The sequence below is a fragment of the Mobula hypostoma genome, chromosome 14 (assembly GCF_963921235.1).
Source record: "Mobula hypostoma chromosome 14, sMobHyp1.1, whole genome shotgun sequence".
Taxonomy (NCBI): domain Eukaryota; kingdom Metazoa; phylum Chordata; class Chondrichthyes; order Myliobatiformes; family Myliobatidae; genus Mobula; species Mobula hypostoma.
The window spans coordinates 42,003,395-42,018,745 of record NC_086110.1 but is presented as its reverse complement, the minus strand read 5'-3'; the positions used below and the strand labels follow the sequence as shown (position 1 = coordinate 42,018,745).

Genomic DNA, 15,351 nt, shown 5'->3' with positions numbered 1-15,351 from the left:
TCTGAGAACCTAAATTGGGCACTTTTCTGGCCAGATACATTAATTATTTTGCAGTACAATTCTTTGTATTATAATCAATAAATGATATACCTCTATAATTGCTAGCTTCTGCCTTTCATGAATCAGCACCTCAGGGTGCTTTTGTACACCAATGCTTAATGCTATTGGAACATATATATATATATATATATATATATATAGGAATGTCCAGTAGTATTTTAAGAAAATGGCCAGGAACATTTTAAGAATGTAAAAGGCTTTGTGTTTGAGATTACAAGAAGTCATTAACCTTTTGTTTTTCTTTATCAGAAGATGACCATCCTGCGGTGCAGCCACAGGAATCTTATTCAGAATATTTGTCACGCACGGAGACTTACTGGATTAAGCTTGCCAAGGATAATATGGGCCAAAATGCCAAAGAGAAAAAGACTTTGAAGGTGGCACAGGCAATGGCAAAGACTTTTTATGATAATGTGTGATGGTCAGAATTTAATCAGGACTGAAACATGGTTAATTTAATTTTGTTAATAGGCTATAATTGTTGCCTAAAAATACAAAAAAAACAGAAGTTATTGTTTATTTAATTAATTGTAGTTACTTTATATTTTCCTACACAAGGTTTTAAAGCTAATTTCAAGCAGATTGAATATGTTATCTTTGCTGTAATTTTTACAGAAGATTGTATGACACCAGAGGTATTAGTTTTAGTATTTTTAACAATCCACTGTTTACCATGATTATGTTGCTTTTAATGTTTTACATCTAAATAAATAGTTCCATCAATTCTTAACTCCAAAGGAAAGGTCGCCCCTCTTCACCAACTGTGATATAAAATGAAAATAAAAATTATCTCTCACTATCAAATTTATTCATTTGCAGGTGTATTTCTGACAAGCCTGAAAGCAATACTGTGCAGTAAATGCAAAATAACTTCTTAGTACTACAGAAGTTAAAACAAAGAAATTTTTAAAAAGCATATTGGTTGCTTAAGACTGAAATACACTTCCTAGATTTCATTTCTGTGATCTAAAAGCCATTTCCACATAAATAGTCACTTGTACATTGAATCCAAGCATAAATAAAGGTATACATGGTCGGTAGGATTGAAGAATGTAGCACAAGAATCTTATGCTCTAAATCACTTTAAGCAAATGGAGCAGAATGAACTGTATAAACTGAAGCATGTCTATTAGCATATAGTTAATGAATCAAATGTTGAAAGAACAAAAAGAAAATGTTGGTGCAGATTTAAATACTTCAGGAAAATTAGATTTGCAACAATCTTAACTTCTGTGTTAACAGTATATCAGAAATGTGATGGAAACCTGACAACTTCAAGGTTTAATTGGGAAATGCCTTTAGAATTCATAGAATAACACAGTGCAGAAACAGACCCTTCAGTCCAACCGGTGCATGCCAACTAGAGCGTACTCCCTGCTAGTCCCAGTTGCCTGCATTTGGCCCATAACCTTACAAAACACTCCACTTTATGTACCTGGCTGAATGCCTGTTAAATGTTGCAGTTGGACTTGCCTCAACCACTTCCTCTGTCAGCTTAGGGTAAAGAAGTTACCTCTCAGGACTTCTAAATCTCTCCCCCTTTATCTTGTATCTGAACCTTCTAGTTTTGAATTCCTTAATCCGTGGGGAAAAGACCAAAAGTCCATTACAGTCCACCTTTTCCATACCCCTCATGATTGTATAAGCTTCTATGAGGCCACTGCTCATTCTCCTGTGCTCCAGAGTATAATGATCCAGTGTGGCCAGCCTCTCCCTATAACTCAGGCCCTCTAGCCCAGGTAACATCCTTGTAAATCTCTACTGCATCCTCTCCAGCTTGACAATATCTTTCCTATAACAGAGTGACCGAAACTGTACACAATACTCCGAAGTGCAGCCTCACCCATGAATTGTATAACTGCAACATAATGTCCCTCTCCTAAACTCAATACCCTGATTGATTAAAGACCAGCATGCCAGATGTCACCTTCACCATCCTGTCTACTTACTGATCTTCTTTCAGGAACTGTGTATAAGTTATCACATTCACTGTGTAAGTATTTCTCCAGTTTGACTGCCTAAAATGCATCACCTCAAATTTATCTAAGTTGAAATTTGTTAATCTTTACTCAGCCTATCTCACTAACTGATCAATATCTCCTTACAATTTATTGCAACCTGCTTCACTATCAACAAGACCCTCTAATTTAGTATTATCAACAAACTTGCTAATCATGCCATGTACATTCATATCCAAATCAGTACAGAAGTAATGAACAACAGATCCCAACCCTAACCACCTGGGGCACCCTACCAGTCACAGATCTGCAGTTTGAGAATTGACCTTCAAACATCACACTGTTTCTTATCATCAAGTCAACTAACCTTGTGAGCTTCTGTTGAATTACATGCAACCTAACCTTCCAGACCAGCTTATCATGCAAATCTTGTCAAAGTCCATATGGACAACATCCACTGCCCGACCTTCATCTATCCCCTCAGTTAACTCTTCAAAAAAAAACTCCCAAAAGATTCATCAGGTAAGACCTCTGACAGACAAAACTATGTTGACTGTTTGTGATCAGGCCTTGTTAGCTCTAGAGAAGCAGGCTTGGTAATTTAAATACGTCAGTCGTTTGAATGTAATTTTTGTACTTCGTTCAGAACACATGATTTCCCAAGCTGTACAGAAATCCTGGTGTTAGCTGAAGAACATTTGTTGACGCCTTAAAAGCTGACAATTGATTCCTCAATAAATTTAACCATCAATACCAAGTTGTCTAATGTTTTCATTTTTATACTTGCCCACTGCCTTCACCAAAACTTATTCATGCAGCAATATAATGAGATCGAGAGGAGAAAGGAGGATGTACACTGACTTAGGATCATGAGCAGCATGCTGCTAATAATTAGGTCTGTGTAGCCTCCTTAAGTAAGCCCCACTTCCTGCAGCTGCAGAGTAGCTTCTGCACTGCTGGATTACTCCAGGAATCTCTCAGAAATAAAGTGAAGATTTGCACATGGCTGCATACAAACATAAGGCAGATAACTGATGCCTTATTTACAAAAGTTGCTATGTAATCAGACACCAGTGACAGCTGGATTTACAGTACTGGCTGCATTCCCACAGAGCAGGGGATGCTAGACTCCATTCGTTATAGCAATCAAAACTGGCCAGAACAGCAAGACATATTCATAAATAGGAAAGGATTGCACTCATGTGCAACTAGTCAGCAACTCTTAAGCACCGCAAGATACCCAAGCAGGTTAATTTTTCCTGATTCTTTCATCCTGCAAAAGTTAACACTCACAAACCCACTGATTTCTCCAAGCAGACTTGGGCTACTGGTTTGGGGATAAAGGGTAAAACAAGGGAACACACACCAGTCCTCACAGAGGGATCAGAAGTGGAAAGAGTGAGTGGTTCCAAGGTGTCATTATCTCTGAGGATCTATCCTGGGCCCAACATATCGATGCAGCTACAAAGAAGGCAAGACAGCGACTATATGTCATTAGGGATTTGAGGAGATTTGGTATGTCACCAAAGAGGAGATGAGGCATAATCACAGCCAGTGGCAATAAAGGTATGGTGCTGTTAAAACAGAAAGCAACAAATACTGGACTGATAGTGTTATATTTGAATACATGCAGCATAAGAAATAAAATGGATGATCTTGAAATTCAGCTACAGATTGGCAAGTATGCCATTGCGACCATCTCTGAAATTTGGCTAAAGGATACCTGCTATTGGGAGCTGAACATCCAAGGATATATGGTGTATCAGAAAGGTTAGCAGGCAGAGGGGTTGGTGTGGCCATGTGTATAAGAAATAATATTATTAGAAAGGAATGATACAGGATCAAAAGGTGTAGAGTTTCTGTGGTTCAGTTAAGAAATAGCAAGGATAAAAGGACCTTGTATACAGTTATTATACAGGCCTCCAAACAGTAGCCAGGATGTGGATTACAAATTAAAGGAGGAAATAGAAAAAGCATGCCAGAAGGGCAAAGTCATGATAGTCTTTGGGGATTTTAACATGAAAGTGGATTGGGAAATACCAGGTCAGTACTGGACCTCAAGAGAGAGAATTTGTAGAATGTCTAAGGGATGGTTGTTTCATACAGCTTGTTGTTGAACCCACTAGGGGATCGGCTGTGCTGGATTGGGTGTTGTGCAATGATCCAGAGGTGATGAGAGCTTAAGGTTAAGGTTAGGGAACAGTGATCACAATATGATCGAGTTCACTTTGAAATTTGAGAAGGAGAAACTAAACCCCAATGTGTCGGTATTTCAGTGGAATAAAGGAAATTACAATGGCATGAGAGGGGAAATGGCCAAAGTTGATTGGAAAGGGGCACTAGCAGGAAGGACAGCTGAGCAGCAATGGCTGGAGTTTCTGCGAAAAATGAGGAAGTGCAAGACATATATTCCAAATAAGAAAAATTTTCGAATGGAAGAAGAACATTACTGTGGCTGACAAGTGAAGTCAGAGCTAAAGTAAAAGCAAAAGAGAGGGCATACAAGGAAGCCAAAGGTTGTGGGAAGATAGAGGATTGGGAAGCTTTTAAAAACTTGCAGAAGTAAACTAAAAAGGTCATTAGGAAGGCAAAGATGAATTATAAAAGGAAGCCAGTGACTAATATCAAAGAAGATACTAAAAGCTTTTTTAAGGGTAAAAGAGAGTCGAGGGTAGATATAGGACCAATAGGAAATTGTATGAGAGACGCAGAGATGGCAGAGCAACTGAATGTGTATTTTGCTGCAGTCTTCACAGTGGAAGACAGCAGCAGTGTCAGGGAAGAAGTATGTGCAGTGATAATTACTACTGAAAAGGTGCTCAGGAAGCTTAATGGTCTGAGAGTGGATAATTCTCCTGGACGTGGTGGAATGCACCCTTGGGTTCTGAAGTAGCTGCAGAGATTGCGAAGGCATTAACATTGATCTTTCAAGAATCAATAGATTCTGGCATTGTACCGGATGACTGGAAAAATTGCAAATGTTACTCCACTATTTAAGAAGGGTGGGAGGCAGAAGAAAGGAAACTATAGACCTGTTAGCCTAACACCAGTAGCTGGGAAGCTGTTGGAATCAATTGTTAGGGATGAAATTACGGAGAACGTGGAGGCACATGACAAGATAGGTCAAAGCCAGCATGGTTTCCTGAAAGAAAAATCCTGCCTGACAAACTTACTGCAATTTTTTGAGGAAAATACAAGCAGGGTAGACAAAGGAGATGCAGTAGATGTGGTGTACTTGGATTTTCAGAAGGCCTTTGACAAGTTGTCACACATGAGGCTGCTTAGCAAGATAAGAGCCCATGAATTAGAGGGAAGTTACCAGCATAGGTGGAGCATTGGCTGATCGGTAGAAAACAGAGAGTGGGAATAAAGGGATCCTATTTTGGCTGGCTGCCGGTTACCAGTGGACTTCCACAGGGCTCGGTGTTGGGACTGCTGCTTTTTATGATGTATGTAAATGATTTGGACTGGGATTAATGGATTTATGGCTAAATTTGCCAATGAAACAATGATAGGTGGAGGAGCAGGTAGTGTTGAGGAAACAGAGAGCCTGCAGAGAGACTTGGATAGTTTAGGGAAATGGGCAAAGTGGCAAATGAGGTACAATGTTGGCAAGTGTACGGTCATGCACTTTGGTGGAAGAAATAAATGGGCAGACTATTATTTAGATGGGGAGAGAATTCAAAATGTAGAGACGCAAAGGGACTTGGGAGTTCTTGTGCAGGATATCCTAAAGGTTAACCTCCAGGATGAGTCGATGGTGAAGAAGGCAAATGCAATGTTGGCATTCATTTCTAGAGGTATAGACTATAAGAGCAGGGATGTGATATTGAGGCTCTATAAGGCACTCATGAGGCCACACTTGGAGTACTGTGTGCAGTTTTGGGCTCCTTATTTTAGAAAGGATTTACTGACATTGGAGAGGGTTCAGAGAAGATTCACGAGAATGATTCCAGGAATGAAAGGGCTACCGTATGAGGTACGTCTGACAGCTCTTGTATTCCCTAGAGTTCAGGAGAATGAGAGGGGATCTCATAGAAGCATTCTGAATGTTAAAAGGCCTAAACAGTTTAGATATGGCAAAGTCATTTCCCGTGGTAGGGGAGTTTAGGACAAGAGGTCACAACTTCAGGATTGAAGGACATCCATTTAGAACTGAGATAAGGAGAAATTACTTTATTCAGAGGGTGGTAAATCTGTGGAATTTGTTGCCACAAGTGGCTGTGGAGGCCAAGACATTGGGTGCATTTAAAGCAGAGATAGATAGGTTCTTGATGAGCCAGGGCATCAAAGGGTATGGGGAAATGGCAGGGGATTGGGGATGACTGTAAGAATTGGATCAGCCCATGATTGAATGCCGGAGCAGACTTGATGGGCTGAATGGCCTACTTCTGCTCCTATATGTTATGGGCTTATGGACATAACAGAGGAAAGCCACAGCGGTCAGTTCTCTGATTCTATGACTGAGATTTGGGGTGGAGAAGAGGCAAACGGTAGTGATAGAACATTAATTGGTTAGGGAAACAGACAGGAGCTTCTATGGATGAGAACAAGACTCCCAGGTGCCAGAATGAGAGAAATTTTAGTTTGAGTCCACAGCATTCTTAAGGGGGAGGGTGTGCAATCAGAGGTCATGGTCAACATCAGTACCAATGACATAGGGAAAGTGTTGAGGTCTTGCAAAGTGAGTTCAGGGAGTTAGGTGCTAAGTTAAAAGACAGGATCTCCATGGTGGTGATCTCAGGATTGCTACCTGTGCCATGTACTAGTGAGACAAGAACTAGGAAGATAGTGCAGTCTAACATGTGGCAAAGCAGAGGGCACATAAGGGAGGGCTTTAGAGTTTTGGATCATTAGGCTCTCTTGCAGGGTAGGTGGGACCGGTAGAAATGGAAGTTTGCACTTAAGCAGGAGGGGGGATCAATACCCCTGTTGGCAGGTTTGCTAGTGCTGCTCGGAGGGGTTTTAAACTGGAGTTATAGGGGGATGGGAACCAAAATAGCAGGACAGCCAGTGAAGTGGTTGTGGGGAAAGTAGACAGAAATACTGAATCTCCTCTTAGGGAACAAGACAGAGCAGTTGACAGAAGTGTGTGTTGGGGAACACTGGATCTAGTATTTCAAGATAATTATGGAGAAGGATAGGACTAATTCTCAGATTGAGATTCTCAATAGGAGAAAGTCCGATTTTGATTGTTTCAGGAGGGATCTGGCAGACGTGGACTGAGACGGGCTGTTGAGGTGCACTGAGAGTACTGGATATCTGCATAAAAGACAAGGCTAACAGATTTGGGGAACCTTGGTTATCAAGAGATGTTGAGGCCCTGGTAATGAAAAAGGAGGCACATATCCAGCATATGCAATTAAGATATATGAAGTGTTTGAGGAGTAGAACAAATCCAAGAGAACACTTAAGAAAGAAATCAGGAAGGCCAAAGGTGGACAGGAGTTTGCTCTGGTAGCAAGGTGAAACACACTCTCAAGGGTTTCTACAGTGGTGCTAGAAAGTTTGTGAACCCTATAGATTTTCTTTATTTCTGCATAACTATAACTAAAAATGTGATCAGATCTTCATGTAGGTCCTAAAACTAGATAAAGAGAACCCAATTAAGTAACACAAAAACATTATACTTGTTCATTTATTTATTGAGAAAAATGATCCATTACTGCATGTACTTGTTGGAAAAAGTATGTGAACCTCTGGGGTAGTGCCTTCTACAAAAACTATTTGGAGTCGGGTGTTCCTATCTATGAGATGAGATTGGTGCTGTGGGTTGCAGAGGTGCCCTGCCCTACAAAGAAGACACACAAAGTCAGGTTAATGACAGGGCCTGCTTTTCTCAAGAAAGATCTGTTTATGTGCACCATGCCTCAACCCAAACATCTTTCAGAGGACCTTAGAAGAATTGTAGAGATGCATGCAGCTGGAAAAGGCTACCAACGCATTTCTAAAGACCTGAGTGTTCATCAGTCCACAGGAAGAGAAATTGTCTACAAATGGAGGAAACTCAGTACTGTTGCTACTCTCCCTGGGAGTGGGCATCCTGCAAAGATCACACCAAGAATACAACGTACAATGCTGAGTTCATGATTTGGGGCTGATTTGCTGCCTCAGGGCCTGGACAGCTTGGAATTGGTGAGGGAACAATGAACTCAGATTGTATCAAGATACTTTACAGGAGAATGTCAGGGTAGCAGTCCATCACCTGAAGCTTAATAGAAGTTGGATAATCAACAAGACCATGATCCGAAAGACAAAAATAAATCAACGACAGAATGGCTTAAAAAGAAGAAAATCTGTGTTTTGAAATGGTCAAGTCAACAGTAGCACAACAGGCAATTAGTTAAAAATACATTGCCAACCTGGTTCCGTTATTGATAAAGATCAGCAGAGAATCCAGTAAGAATAACCATGTGCGTTTGCTTACATGGTCCATCTGTCCGCTGTTGTGCTAGTAGTGGGTGTGGTGCCAGTCACACAAGCTGCTTTGTTCTGGATGGTGTGACTGGAATGCCACACATCAATGCAAGTGTCAAGATTTCTATCCTGCTGTTGACTTGTGCCTTTAAAGGTGACAGAGAAGCCGTGGGTAGCAGGACGTCTCTTGCCGCAAGATACCCAGCCTCTCAATTACTTCAGTAGCCTGAGTCTTTGGCTACTGGTGACCCCAAGAATATTGATGACGGAGAATGAGTGATGGTAAATCTCTTGATTATTCCGAGCTGGTAGCTAGACTTGCTCTAGTAGTTGATAACGGTCATTGATTGGTACTTTTGTGGCACAAATGTTACTTGTCACTTACCAGCCCATGCCTGAATGCTGTCTTGGCATTGCAGCACACACTCATAGACTGGTTTATTTGCTAAAAGTGTTAAATAGAACTGCAGTCATAAACAGGCATCCCCTTTGGGACCTTATGATGGAAGGAATGACATTAATGAAGCAAGAAGTTGCTCTGAGGAACTCCTATAGTGAACTCTCAGGGAATGGGTGATGAAACACCAAGAACTGCAACCATCATGGCTGGGAGTTGATATCCAGCCATGAGAGTGCTTTCTCCTTAATACCTATTGACTGTTTTATCAGGGCTCAATGCCACACTAGTTTAGTTGCTACCTTAATGTTAAAGGAAGCCACTCCCACATCTTCCCTGAAATTCAACTCTGATCTGTGTTTAGTCAAGGGCTGTGATGTGATCCGGAGACTTATTCACACCCACTCTGGCACTCAGGCTAATGGTGAGTTAGTGCCACTTGAAGGTCCTATCAACACTCACCTAGTGATTGAGAGCAAAGTGATACATAAATATGTTCGACTTGCCCCGCTTCTTGTAAACTGGACGTGGTCAGTCACTTGTCCACAGTGTTGTATCGACCCCACTGTTGCAGGTACATTGCTCTACTTGTAGCTTGTTCCCAAGCACAGGTTTTCAATGCCACAGCTTGGTACATCGCTCAGTTCCACAGCATTTTCCGTATCCACTGCCATCAGACAGATATAATTTACTATGCCCTGGAAAATTAGGTGGAATTGCACACACTAGGCACACAAAAGAAAAGTCTGACTTTTCTGATAATTTGCAGGAGGAGGGGGTGGGTGCAGAGGTGTAACATTGGTTCATGGTGCTTAGGGCGCCCCGATACTCGAAACAACTTCTGTGCAGGCTCCGAGACGCGCGACACAATGCCACCAATAAAGCTACCCCACCCCGCTACCAGGTGAACCGCTGTCTGTAACAGCAGCAGACATGCGCACTCTGCAGAGAGTCAAACCCTAGAAGGCAGCTGACACAGGCGACATCCCAGGTTGAGTACTCAGAGACTGTTCACATCTGGCTGCCATCCCCACTTGCTTCAAATCAGCCACCATCATCCCTGTATCAAAGGACTCTACTAAACAATGGCACTGATCACGAACTCCATTCCTGCCACACTGCACACTCACCAATATGCTTACTGACAGAACCACCTTACAGCATATGCCATGGCGTCTGTCATGCACTCACCCTGACACACCAAGAAAGTGAGGACACTTATGTCAGAGTGCTGTTTCTGGATTTCAGTTCAGCAAGCAACAGTACCATCCCACAAACCCTGATGAACTCCTCAGTCCAAATACACCACTGTGACTTTCTAACCAACTGACCTCAGATAGTCAAGGTGCACAGCTACTCCCCCCTCCCGATCATCCTCAACATGGATGCCCCTGAGGGCTGTGCCTTGAGCCCACTGCTACACACTCTGCTCACACAGAACCGCAAAAAATCACATTGTCCAGTTCGTCAATTACGTGTCAGAGGTGGGGCTCATCACCAACAGCAGTGAGACGGCCTACAGAGAGGAGGTGGAAGAGCTCCAGGCCTGGTGCCGGGCAAATAACCTCTTCCTCAATGTCAACAAGACAAAGGAGATGGTTGTCGACTTCAGAAAGTCCCCGCCACTCACACCCTCTTTATATCAGTGGCACAGCAGTGGAAACCGTGAGCAGTTTTAAACTCCTGGGAGCACATATCTTGAACAATCTCTCATGGTCCCAGAACACATCCTCTACGAGGAGGCTGAAGAGAGCTGGACCGTGCACATCCATACTCACAACCTTCTACAGATGCACAGCTGAGAGCGTGCTAACAAGCTGCATCACTGTGTGGCACAGAAAACAACACTGTGTTGGACAGGAAGGCTCAGCAATGAGTAGTCAAACCTGCCAACACATCCCTGGCTCCACCCTCAAGGGTGTACGTATATAGAGTAAGATGCTGTAAAAATATTCTGAAGGATCTCACTCACCCTAGACTGTTTGTCCCACAAACAGAGAAGTGCCAGGACCAGCAGGCTCAAAAACAGGTACTCCCCCAATCCCAAGCCATCAACACCTCCATCCGTTACCCACCCCACCTCACTCCTTACCACAATGCTTCATCATTTCCTTTCAAAGACACGTTACATACAGATACTCCTGTACCTAGCATCGCTTTATGTACAAACTATCAGTCTATGTATGTCAGCCAATCTTGTGTATTTATATTTATTGCGTTTTTAATGTGTTCTTTGTGCTTTTTATGCTACATTGGATCTAAGTAACAATTATTCCATTCTCCTTTATACTTGTGTGCTGACGAATGACAAACAATCCTGAATTTTGAATGCTCTGATCAATGAAACAACAGTTTATGCCTTCAACAGGAATTCTGCAGATGCTGGAAATTCAAGCAACACACATCAAATTTGCTGGTGAACGCAGCAGGCCAGGCAGCATCTGTAGGAAGAGGTGCAGTCGATGTTTCAGGCCGAGACCCTTCGTCAGGACTAACTGAAGGAAGAGTGAGTAAGGGATTTGAAAGTTGGAGGGGGAGGGGGAGATCCAAAATGATAGGAGAAGACAGGAGGGGGAGGGATAGAGCCGAGAGCTGGACAGGTGATAGGCAAAAGGGGATATGAGAGGATCATGGGACAGGAGGTCCGGGAAGAAAGACAAGGGGGGGGGACCCAGAGGATGGGCAAGAGGTATATTCAGAGGGACAGAGGGAGAAAAAGGAGAGTGAGAGAAAGAATGTGTGCATAAAAATAAGTAACAGATGGGGTACGGGGGGAGGTGGGGCCTTAGCGGAAGTTAGAGAAGTCGATGTTCATGCCATCAGGTTGGAGGCTACCCAGACGGAATATAAGGTGTTGTTCCTCCAACCTGAGTGTGGCTTCATCTTTACAGTAGAGGAGGCCGTGGATAGACATGTCAGAATGGGAATGGGATGTGGAATTAAAATGTGTGGCCACTGGGAGATCCTGCTTTCTCTGGCGGACAGAGCGTAGATGTTCAGCAAAGCTGTCTCCCAGTCTGCGTCGGGTCTCGCCAATATATAAAAGGCCACATCGGGAGCACCGGACGCAGTATATCACCCCAGTCGACTCACAGGTGAAGTGTTGCCTCACCTGGAAGGACTGTTTGGGGCCCTGAATGGTGGTAAGGGAGGAAGTGTAAGGGCATGTGTAGCACTTGTTCCACTTACACGGATAAGTGCCAGGAGGGAGATCAGTGGGGAGGGATGGGGGGGACGAATGGACAAGGGAGTCGCGTAGGGAGCGATCCCTGCGGAAAGCAGAGGTGGGGGGAGGGAAAGATGTGCTTAGTGGGGGGATCCCGTTGGAGGTGGCGGAAGTTACGGAGAATAATATGTTGGACCCGGAGGCTGGTGGGGTGGTAGGTGAGGACCAGGGGAACCCTATTCCTAGTGGGGTGGTGGGAGGATGGAGTGAGAGCAGATGTACGTGAAATGGGGGAGATGCGTTTAAGAGCAGAGTTGATAGTGGAGGAAGGGAAGCCCCTTTCTTTAAAAAAGGAAGACATCTCCCTCGTCCTAGAATGAAAAGCCTCATCCTGAGAGCAGATGTGGCGGAGACGGAGGAATTGCGAGAAGGGGATGGCATTTTTGCAAGAGACAGGGTGAGAAGAGGGATAGTCCAGATAGCTGTGAGAGTCAGTAGGCTTATAGTAGATATCAGTGGATAAGCTGTCTGCAGAGACAGAGACAGAAAGATCTAGAAAGGGGAGGGAGGTGTCAGAAATGGACCAGGTAAACTTGAGGGCAGGGTGAAAGTTGGAGGCAAAGTTAATAAAGTCAACGAGTTCTGCATGCGTGCAGGAAGCAGCGTCAATGCAGTTGTCGATGTAGCGAAGGAAAAGTGGGGGACAGATACCAGAATAGGCACGGAACATAGATTGTTCCACAAACCCAACAAAAAGGCAGGCATAGCTAGGACCCATACGGGTGCCCATAGCTACACCTTTAGTTTGGAGGAAGTGGGAGGAGCCAAAGGAGAAATTATTAAGAGTAAGGACTAATTCCGCTAGACGGAACAGAGTGGTGATAGAGTGGTAGAACTGATTAGGTCTGGAATCCAAAAAGAAGCGTAGAGCTTTGAGACCTTCCTGATGGGGGCTGGAAGTATATAAGGACTAGACATCCATGGTGAAAATAAAGCGGTGGGGGCCAGGGAACTTAAAATCATCGAAAAGTTTAAGAGCGTGAGAAGAGTCACGAACATAGGTAGGAAGGGATTGAACGAGGGGGATCAAACCGTGTCGAGGTATGCAGAAACGAGTTCGGTGGGGCAGGAGCAAGCTGAGACAATAGGTCTGCCAGGACAGGCAGGTTTGTGGATCTTGGGTAGGAGGTAGAAACGGGAAGTGCGAGGTGTGGGTTTATGCCTTCAGCCTTCTTCCAAACATATAGTTGCAACCACCACTACATTGCCTTCTGTAATTTCTGTTGCTCAGTTAGTTCATTGTCTCCCTACACCTTAAAAGTTGCATTCAAGATCATAGAGGTGAAAACAATTATTTGACATGAATGTAAAGAACTTTCAGATGCAGCACCACAGCCTGAAGGCTTCACCACCCACTGAAAAGACAGGTACTTTTGAGTCTTCTAAAGGTAGAGGAGGTGGAGTATGCTTTATAATTCACTCATTGTGGTGCACAGACGTGGCAGTTCTGTCTCAATGCTGCTGACCCGACCTGGAACATCAACAGTCAAATATCTTCCATTTTATCTGCCGAGGGAGTTTCTGGCGTCATCCTGGTAGCGGTGTACATTCCACCCCGGCTAAGCAGGCACCGGAGGAGCTTATCACCGTGATCAGCTGACACCAAACTGCACATCCCAATGCCTGTCCTATCATTGGGGGGCGGGGGCGGATTTCAACCGGGCCAGCTTGTTGATGGCTCTGAACAACTACCATCTATATATCTCCTGTGGAACCAGAGGAGTCAACATGCTGGACCACTGTTATACCACCACCAAGAGCGCCTACCGTGTCATCCCACATGCATGCTTTGGAAAACCCGATCACCTGGCTGTCCTTCTGCTCTCAGCGTACAGGTAGAGACTGAAGACTAAGAAAGAACGGTCGAGGGAGGTGGAGGAGTGCTGACAGTACTGCCTTGAGTCAGCGGACTGGATGATATTCATCTTCAAATCTGAATGAATAAGCTGCAGTTGCAGTCGACTTCATCAAGACCTGTGTGGAAGAGAGAGTGCCTTCGAGAACATCCCGGGCATACCCAAACCAAAATCCGTGGATGAACCAGAGGATTCGCAGTCTGCTGAGGGCTAGATCTGTGGCATTCTAGTTCAGTGATTCAGAACTACAGGTTTCCCCCACCATCTGAAGGTAGAGCGTTCCTATGAAATGGTTCGTAAGCTGGAATGTCATAAAGCGAAGAAGCAATTACCGTTTATTTATATGGGAAAATTTTGTGAGCATTCGCAGACCCAAAAATAACCTACCAAATCATGCCAAATAACACATAAAACCTAAAATAACAGTAACATATAGTAAAAGCAGGAATGATATGATAAATGCACAGCCTATATAAAGTAGAAATACTTTTCCACAATCATTGCCTGCACTGTCCACCATAGCGAAAATCTCACGCAAGCGCTCTCGGCAGAAACACAGCGCAAGCGCTGTTGGCAAAAACACTCTCTCCAGTAAACTATAAACTATGAAGCTGCCAAATCATACCAAATAGCACGCAAAAATACACAGCCTATATAAAGTACAAAAAGTGTATGTACAGTGTATTATCACTTACAGGAATTGGGAAGTCAGCGCAAAGCACACTGATGCTGGTGTGTTAGACTGAGTTGTTGGAGGCTGGGGTGGTGCAGTGGTCCCCACCCTCCGGGCAGCGAACCGATACCGATCCGCGAAGCATGCAGGGGTACAACGGTAGCCGGGAGGTACACAGCACATCTTTAAGAAAAAAGCAGAAATAAACATGCTAATTAATTAGGTGCCACCCAGCATGTAAATGTCAGCCCAGATCAGAGGCGATTGCCGATTGCTTTCTCCAATATAACATAAACTTCAGACATTGTGCTTTTTTGTACTAAGTGTCAACAAAAAAGATTAATGGCATACTAAGTCAGAATTACTGCAAATTTGCTTGCTTTTTAAAAATGTTTAAAATATTAGGTTTCAACAGACTTTTGTACATCTTTAGGTTTAACACCATTAAACTGAGTAAAAGTTATACTTTGTACTTCCTTGTTTGCTATCTAAGGAAATTCTGCAGAATGAATGCTGCTCCATTTGATGACTACCTCAGACGCAGTTCCCTGGATCCTGGTGACCAAAGGCAAAGAGCACAGCAGCTAACTATCTGCGTGGAAGTGCAGAAAGACAAGGATCTATGTTTTAACCTCTGGCCTGTGTCAGAATCTGCTTGTTCTCAGTTCATGGAATCGAAAAGCAAATCAGCCAATGGGGTTTTGGGCATCACAGCAGCAATCCAAGCAACACAGCTCACCTTCTACTTAAACTACAATGATTGG

General features: G+C 43.6%; 1 protein-coding gene across 4 annotated transcripts in view; it reads left to right on the top strand.

Moving 5' to 3' along the window:
- Positions 1-2,764, top strand: part of klhdc4 (kelch domain containing 4) — a 113,927-nt gene extending 111,163 nt beyond the window's left edge. Inside the window, exon 12 of one of the 4 annotated variants that reach the window (XR_010020305.1) lies at positions 310-444. Coding sequence is in view for 2 of the 4 variants with exons in the window: in XM_063067005.1 (XP_062923075.1) it covers positions 310-479 (170 nt within the window). In the remaining 2 variants the exon portion in view is untranslated. Of the gene's footprint in view, positions 1-309 lie in introns of all 4 variants that reach the window. The other 3 variants (XR_010020306.1, XM_063067006.1, XM_063067005.1) reach the window with 3 other exon arrangements.
- The last annotated feature ends 12,587 nt before the right edge of the window (positions 2,765-15,351 follow it).